Source organism: Hippocampus comes, unplaced genomic scaffold (assembly GCF_001891065.2).
Source record: "Hippocampus comes isolate QL1 unplaced genomic scaffold, H_comes_QL1_v1.1 scaffold409, whole genome shotgun sequence".
Taxonomy (NCBI): Eukaryota; Metazoa; Chordata; class Actinopteri; order Syngnathiformes; family Syngnathidae; genus Hippocampus; species Hippocampus comes.
The window spans coordinates 334,738-343,634 of record NW_017804828.1 but is presented as its reverse complement, the minus strand read 5'-3'; the positions used below and the strand labels follow the sequence as shown (position 1 = coordinate 343,634).

At 39.9% G+C, this 8,897-nt stretch overlaps 1 protein-coding gene across 1 annotated transcript in view; it reads left to right on the top strand.

Annotated features, from left to right (window-relative positions):
* The window catches only part of atp9a (ATPase phospholipid transporting 9A), a 29,991-nt gene that overhangs the window by 2,532 nt on the left and 18,562 nt on the right, over positions 1 to 8,897 (top strand). The window contains exons 2-6 of the mRNA XM_019866253.1: positions 1,612 to 1,756; positions 4,428 to 4,541; positions 4,665 to 4,773; positions 7,429 to 7,487; positions 8,049 to 8,100. Coding sequence (XP_019721812.1) covers positions 1,612 to 1,756; positions 4,428 to 4,541; positions 4,665 to 4,773; positions 7,429 to 7,487; positions 8,049 to 8,100 — 479 coding nt within the window. The remainder of the gene's footprint in view (positions 1 to 1,611; positions 1,757 to 4,427; positions 4,542 to 4,664; positions 4,774 to 7,428; positions 7,488 to 8,048; positions 8,101 to 8,897) is intronic.

The window sequence follows — 8,897 nt, the reverse complement described above, 5'->3', positions numbered from 1 at the left end:
CTCACTAGGAATGCATAAGCAAAATTGCACAAATTTTCACTTGAAAGAATAGTGAACAATCTTGGGATTTTTTTTCTGTTAAAGTTTCAAATAGTGTGTAAATTGAATACACTTCATCTTCAGCATGTTTAGTGCCACTTTTGTAAGTAACCACGCCCCGTCCAGGCCACGCCCCCGACCAGGCCACGCCCCTTCCGCTTTTTCATCACTCGCCATTGCCATGTATGGATATAACATGGCCTATGTTGCAATATATATTTTCCATATTGCCCAGCACAAATATAAGGTCATGTTTTTCTATTAAAATGAAACAAAATGGACCCCAAAACACAAAAAAAACATCTTTTTTTTTTTAAAAAAAGCATATATTTGGTAGATATTTTGTTCAAACTCCAAATTAGGTTTCACTGCATTTTCTTTGACCCAGGTTTATAAGTCACAGTGTACTTAGTTATTAATTAATCATGAGGCCACTGAGTTCATTTGTGTGGAATCTTGGCCTGGCTTGAACTTTAAGAGTAGTCACCCATTTCCTGATGAAATCACAGTTTTTTTCTCTTTATGGACATGCACTTGAACCATCAGTGTGGTTTATGTTTGTAGCGACACATTAACTCAGGATGTGATAGTGAATTTATTAGGTGAAAGTCTTACGCTGAAATCCATACACACTCACACTAGTACATTTTTTTTCCCTAAAATATTTATAAAAATATTTTGAAATAAAACGGTTCACTCCTAATCCGTAATAGTATTTCAGACAGTTAATATCATTTTACATTTGAGTTAGCGGGACTACTCTATTTAATGTTTGTGTGTGCATTACATCGGTGTGTGTACAGTGACCAGTCTTGCAAGTTTTTGGAGATGCAAACTTTTGTTTGGCTGATTTTGATATATCTTTTGCTTTGACTTGCAAGCAAACATGGGAACCGTGCGATGGTAGTGACTCAACTCACTTAACTACAAGCAGCAAATTTGGCAGATTGTGAACAATTCCTCAAAGAATAGGTTTTAAGATGTTTATTGACACTCCCAGTTAGGGTTGGGAATCGTTTGAATTTGGAAAATTCTGGTTCCGATTCCGGGTGTTCGATTCAATTCTGGGCCCGAACGCTTCTCTATTGAAAATAACTTGGGACCAGTCCGCGAACTACTCATCAACCGCGATTGACTGGTTGGACACTCCTGCTGTATACTTTAGAAGAAGAAGTCTTATGATGCTGCAAAACATGGGTGAAGAAAAGCCCACAGGATCGTGATATGCTTTTCTACAAGAGTACTTGGCACAAATGTATATACACAGTACTTAATTTAGTCTTTTATGAGATTGCAGAGTGGGAATATAATAATGAGTTTATCATCCCATATACAGACAAAAGAAAAAAGATGCGCATGCACAAAATACGTCGCTATGAAGGGCGGGGACGAGTGTTTTGTGTGTTAGCTGTAAAAATACCAATTCAGGTCTTTTCAGTGTCTTTTAAATACATTTTGTGATGTTTTGAATTTATTATAGTCCATTTTATTTAGCTGTTTATCTTGTGTCAGTTGAATAGTTAACACAACTACTTTTTTTTTTTTTTTTTTAATCATGCCCCTTGGTCTCAGGTGCTGCCCGTGGTCCAAATGTTGTGGCATGTGCGACTTCCGTCCCCGCACGGTGTGGCTCGGCCATCCAGAAAAGCGGGAGCAGAGGTACCCCCGGAATGTCATTAACAACCAGAAGTACAACTTCTTCACCTTCCTGCCTGGGGTTAGTTTCACTCAAAGGTCTACTCTATTTCACTTCTCAACAACCACCCATATTTCCTTCCATCTGATTCACAAATCGGACAGCTATTTATATTGGACAACAACAAATCAGCTCACCAGGGCACCTTGTGTCCTCATCATGAGTCAGTGTCAAATACTGATAATGGTGAGGAAAGAGAGTGAAAGTAGGGGCATTTGATTCATCTTACAAAACAGGTGCAGAGTTGAAACTAAAGTCGCGTGCAAAATAATAAAATAAGACTTAGAAATGTAGTGAATATGTGAATAATGGTGCTCCTAGCTACAACCAACCTGTGCTCCGGTCAAGTGGGACAAAGTTATAAATGTAAATAATGCTGGCTGGGTGATTTTGTTAATTAAGGTGACGTATAATGCATGTAAAATAGTTGGGACGCAAATGTGTATGGGCTTTAATTGGAAAAGGGTAAATGAATTTGGATCTTGCATTGGAAAACTGAATTCGAATTTCATAAATTGAATATGAATGGTTCAATTACATTCATTGCATTGAAAAATGGAATCTGAATTGTATAATTTGAATGAATTAGTTTAGAACTGAAGTCCCATAAGCTTGAAACAGATTTTAAAATTATGAAATGTATTTCCGGTTCTCTAAAACTGTATTTGATTCTCATTGAAAATTCAATGATGTACATTTTCACATTCAATTTTCTAAATACAAATTCACTTCTTCGCCATACAAATTCAGTTTCAGGCATCAAGGTACCTGAGGAAGAGCAATCGATCATAGATACACAGAGGTCCTCTTCGGTCAATCAGCACCTCCATTTTGGAGCATATGACACGGGGCCGCTAGAAAGTTGAATCTCCTAAGCAGCTCTTAACCGTGCTAGATGCATTTGTATATCAAGCATTTGGCTATTTCTTAGTTTGAATTTTTTGGAGCAGAATGTAGATGAGGCCCACCTACTCATTTAAACGAACATTTTGAGTGAACTTAGTGAATGGTATCACTTATGAACTGATCTTGGTGGCTCATGAGCATGGAGAGGCTACAACGACATCTTTACGTGAAAACGGCCCATGTTGTAAAAAAAAAACATTAGGGATAGTTGCCTGAGAGAATGGCTCCAAAACAGCGAATTGCTGGATTAATAAATAATTTAAAAAAAGAAATAAAAGAACAGTGTTTACTCTGAGAAGCTAAAAATATAAACTGTAATTGTTTTCGTTTTAGTCAGGGTGTTCTGGGGTGCTAATCATTACGTCTTTGTAAATGTTACGTCCCATTTGTCTGCATGTTTGTTGCACGTGGAACTAAGGATAGGGTGCGATGCTGTTTTTTTTCTTTGGATTCTCTGGTGTGTTTTGCATCGACATTTGCTTTCTAGATATATTCAGTTGTCTTAGGATCTTCAGTCAGTTGGTGAAAGTCGCTATAGTTCGTTTGCCAAACAAAAGACAAAAGGAAATGTTTTTTGCCATGCAAAATAGCATTTTTTTTCTTTGTCTGTCTTTTAGCATTTGGTCTCTTTGCCTGTACTCAGCTCTATTGAACATACTGACTTGGTCATGCGAGTAATCTCTCACACTGGTGGCAATTGAACTGAGTGAGGTTGTAACTTGAGTGTTAAATGCAAGTATGATAGTGGTGGAAGCTATTGCGCTAGTTCCAGACAGGAAGTGACATCATTTAGTTGTCTGCTGTGGTCATTTCTGCGACTTGCATACAGTCGAACCCCTGAACGCACTTCTTTTTAGTCGTGTTCAAATCATTAGATATCTGTTTCAATGTCAACTTGTCGCCATCTTATAATAGCCGGATGGATCCCCCGGGCAATTTTAATGTCACGTTTTGATGTTCTTAATGATCATAAAAGAATACAAAAGTTCATTTAACCCATTTAAAACTGTATTCATTTTTCTGTTTCCTAATTATTGTTAGAAAAGTTCACATAATCTGTATTATAACATAAATTAATTAATTATCCATCCATCCATCCATTTTCCGATCCGCTTTATCCTCACAAGTGTCGCGGGTGGTGCTGGTGCCTATCCCAGCTGTCTTCGGGCAGTGGGGGGAGACACCCTGAACCGGTTGCCAGCCAATCGCAGGGCACACAGAGACGAACAACCATCCGCGCTCACACTCACACCTAGGGACAATTTCGAGTGTTCAGTCGGCCTGCCATGCATGTTTTTGGAATATGGGAGGAAACCAGAGTACCCGGAGAAAACCCACGCAGGCCCCGGGAGAACATGCAAACTCCACACAGGGAGGCCGAAGCCAGGATCAAACCCTGCACCGCCACACTGTGAGGTCGACGCGCTAACCATTGGTCCACCAGGCCATATAATTAATTAATAATCATCATATTATTCAATTTAATTTGAGCAAATTTGTGATTTCAAAAGTATGTCTTAAACGGGGAGCTACTCAAAAATAGAGGTCCTTAAGAATTTGCTCTCAGTTTCCTACTGTGTGGAAAACAGAGAGCAGTATCTGTGAAAACCAGCAAAGAAGACACTGTAACCATGCCGGTGGAAATACTAGGTCAGTATTCCGATGAGGATCTTCAATCTGGATAGTAAAGCGAAATCCGCCTTAAATATTGTACTTCATTGCATGGTTATGTCAGACTTAATAATTATTTTGAAAAGATGGCATGCATGTTTCTTCTTCCTAACAGGTGCTCTTCAATCAGTTCAAGTACTTCTTCAACTTGTACTTCTTGCTGCTGGCCTGCTCTCAGTTTGTGGAGGAGCTACGCTTGGGTGACCTCTACACCTACTGGGTCCCTTTGGTATGCAGCCTTTCACATCCTCTGTTGGTCAATAAGTCACTTCTCCGACGATGTGATTCTTCTATTTCGTTTAACAACAGTTGACTTCCATAGTCATCTTTTGAAGAGTGATTTTCATTTCAGGGTCTGGTCTTGACCATCACCATCATTAGAGAGGCCGTTGATGAAATAAGATGCTACATTCGAGACAAAGAAGTGAACTCTCAGATCTACAGCAAGCTGTCAACAAGAGGTAGGCATGGGATTCCGTTAAATTCAACTCAAATTTTATAGTACTACGGTTGAGAAATTTATTTCTCAGGACATTTTGTTTTAAATTCTTTTTTTTCTTTTAAAGCGGCATAGTTCAAAGCATGTCTCTGCTGATGTGCGCTGCTTCCACTAACAACATGGCTGCTAAGAGCAAGGAGCTAATTTCACAAAAGCAGTCACTGTTGCCATCTTAGGAGCTTGGTCGCTATATTTATCGATGTTTCCCATCCATCCAGAGATTATTTTTCAAAAAATCGACAAGTCTAATTCCCACCAAAAACAGACAACATGAACCGAATTGTGTAACATGTTGCAAGACAGTCCATTGTCAGGCAGCTGCGGTTTATATGACGCCACCGTACAAACAGCATTTCACCTTCAAAAAAGCAAAGGCTTCAGTCACATACTCTTCCCAAACTCTTAAAGCCGTGAGCGGTACTGTTTATTTGCTGTAGGTTGAAATGAATTTGCATAAATTGACTCCATATTAACAATGCTTTTAGCTGCCGAATGCATGTTCTGAGTGGATACGATCAACGCTGTGGCTCTGTCCTCACAACCTGGGTATTTCCTCTTCGTTCCTGTTGGGCTGCAAAGACGCACAATGACCGCCGCGTGCTTGTTGCTGGTCAAGGCGCGCTCTGAGCGCATATGATCGGCACTGTGGTTCGGTCCTCACAGACTTAATTCTTTTTCCTTTTTATTTGCTGCTGGGATTGTTTTTAACAAAACCAAGTTTGCTCAAATGTGTCCATTCTCAATGTTTTTATTTGTTATTGTCTAAAAATAAGAAAAACATCTTGATGTTTCAAATATTGGTGAAAATTGCATGGCTTTCTTCCACAGAATGAGGAAATAGGAAATGGTTTGTCACTTCTCAGAGATTTGCAGCGTTCAAGAGCCTTTTGTAGATTTGTTCTGAAGCTATTTTCACCACTTCAAATGGGTCAATATTGCTTCAGAATAACAGACAAAGCGGGTCTCAGTATACTTATTACTATGGTACTTATTACTATGGGGCAAATGGGCCATGCAGTCCGCCGCCTGCGACACCAATTTGACGTCACAAAATCTTCTATACATCATCAGAAAACAAATTATTTTAAGTCCAGAACCACAAAAAGCTGCCAGTGACAGCTCGTCCCATTAGTGAGGCACTTTAACAAAGGGGTCATCCACAACAAGCCTGAGTCAGGCCTAACAGGGGTACATGACAAGTGAAAAGAAGACCATTTGGGTTAGTTTTTCTGTTATTTAACATTGACCGGCAAAAGTGGACGAAATCGCAAAAATATGTGTGCCAGACCAGTTGTTTATCACACAAATGCCAACAGGTTGTCCTCCGAGGTCTCTGGGTCTTACTGCAAATCATAAAGCATCTGCTGGTCGGAGTACTCATTTAAATTTTTTTTTTAACCACTCCACTTATGTGTTTTCTTGACATCCAATTCCTGTAACACAGTAGGAAGTGGATTATTCTCTGTTCACCTATCATAGGAGAGCAGGATGTCAAGCTCCACCCCCTGCAATCTTACTAATGCAGAGCAGACCGCGGAGACGAGCACCCTAAATTGCATTTAAGATTTGGACAGTTTGGGTCATATATTTTAGAACCTTTAACACAATAAACACAATGAAATCCGGACTGAAACATATTGTGAAAATAAGGCTTTTCAGATGTTTGCATTGCCGATTAAACAACGCAACCTCTTAGGTCTGGCCATGGAAGCTTTGTCAAAATGGAGACTTTTTGGTCTGCTCTTAAGAGAGTGCAGGTCTAGAAGATGGTTGCACAGGAAAATACCCTTATAACAGATAACGGACAATCTTATTGCAATGTGTATCACATTTCTTACTTTTCAGCCTCTCTTAATTGTATTGGAGTGGCCCTGTTAAAAGCTTATTGGGGGTCAGGGAAATGGTGTGGAATTCAAAGCAGAGACATAAAAGTGAGCATACGAGGCCACGGTGTTAAGTGTGAGCAACAATTAAAAAAAAAGATTTCCATCACTCGGCCACTTTGATGTGGCAGCTTGTTTTAGCCATAAATATAATGACCGTCCGCTTCCATGATAGCAGCCCCTCTGCACACTTGATTTGCTCCAGTTTCCAAAATGTGCAGAACGCTGCCATCAAAACCTTCTTTATACTCATCATCATTCTAAATGATTTTAATTTCTCTCACACTTCTCAGTTGTTGGCATGTCTGAGCATACACTCCGTTGCCACAAAGGGACAAAGAAGAAATGTGAATTCCCATGAACCCCGACACATAGTGATATTATATGTGCCTTAATGTCTTGCATATGCATTGGCCAGAGGTCATGGCAGAGGTCAAGGGTCAGTGATCTCCTCCAAACAAATTTGCCTGTTAATTCCAAATGGAATGAGAGAGAAAGGCTCAACTCCCCCAGCATTCCTTCAGATCTGCATGGAAAATTACTTCCCCCAAACTTCAGTGGGGTGACCGGTGAAGCATGCGGGAAAGCAGCTGGCACTACTACTATTTGATTTTCGAGATATCGTCTTTGTGGTTCAAATGTTTACTCGCAACCATTTTTAATCATATAACCCTTTTATGTATTTTACCGTTTTACCTTTTAACGTGTTCTGTATTTTTCCTCTTTCCCGTTAGGCACAACAAAGATCAAAAGCAGCAACATTCAAGTGGGAGATCTTATAATAGTGGAAAAGGTTTGTTAAAAAGGCTTCAACGTGACACATCATGCTTATAATCAAATATTCAGCATCTTCATGTATCTTTTGACTTCATTTTTTGGTTGGCTCAGGAGATCTCAGTTCGAGTAGTTTTTCGGTAGGATTCGATGTGCCGGTGCAGCTCCATTTAGGTCTTTGCACATGAAATCTGAGAAGCACACTCATACTCCCGTCTTCAGTTTTCAATGGAAGGCGTCTTTCTGAGTCACTGGCGTGGCCATAAGAAAGGTCACACATGTCGGATGCCAAATTTTGTCAACCTGTCTTACTGATTGTGAGCTATCTGGAAATATTAGCTCGCCAAGAGTTTGATTCTTCGATCCAGAAGAACTGTGTTGGGATTTGGGGGCTGTGCAGAGTCAAATAGGGTCACGCTGCGATCGATAGGAGGTCCTACTTTTTTTTTTTTTTAATGAGTGTTACTAATATGCCACATGCAACGTGATAGGTCAAACATTTTAAGAGCAGGAGCAGGGTGGGGTGTTGGAGCAGGAAGTGATGCCGAAGTGATGTTTTTCTTTCTGCCTTTCTTTGTAGAACCAGCGTGTTCCTGCTGACATGATCTTTTTAAGGACCTCAGAGAGAAATGGTAAACATCTGCTGGTCATTCATCCAGATCTGGCTGGGGAAATGACTTGTTTAAAAAAAGCGCTGAGGTGCAGGGATTAGCCCTGAGCCTGGACAGGAAGTCTTATAATGTCTAAATTGTAATTGGGTCCAGTACTATACTATCAGTCAAAGCTGCTATGGTTGTAGGCGGGGGTTCGCTGCTTCCAGTTATACGTACGCGCAACTTAGACCAAACATTGACCTCGCTTCATCATGCTAGTTTTGCAGATGAAATTGTGCACCACGATAAAAGTTATCATGATTCACAAACAGTGAAATTTATAAGGTTGAACAGAATTCATTCCAGTACCAAGGTTGACTGTAACTCTTCGGATTTAGTCACAATGATTCCCAGTAATCGAAATGCCAATTAGCTGTTCCATGATCAAACATGCAGCATCATACTCACACTTAGACACACTAACAAACTATACAGGCAATTTTAGCATTAGTGAGTTTTACAATGTGAAAATACCAAAACACTGTCTTACTTGATCTGATACTGTTGCTTCTCTTGTAGCACTACTAAATCTCTGAACACCCATTCTTGAGGCTACTCTTTTTAGACATAATTTGCAAGGAAGCCAAAAATGATAAGTTCTACTTTTCTGTCTACATAAACTTAAGAGGTTTCCGCACATGTGGATTAAGTTTCACTAATGCAACAGCTGCATTTCTTTATTATTGCATACGGAGTAGAACAAAAAATGTTTTTTTACTGTGTTCGTGCATGCATGTTGTTGTGACTACATGCCCAAGGGGGGGGGGGGGGGCGGC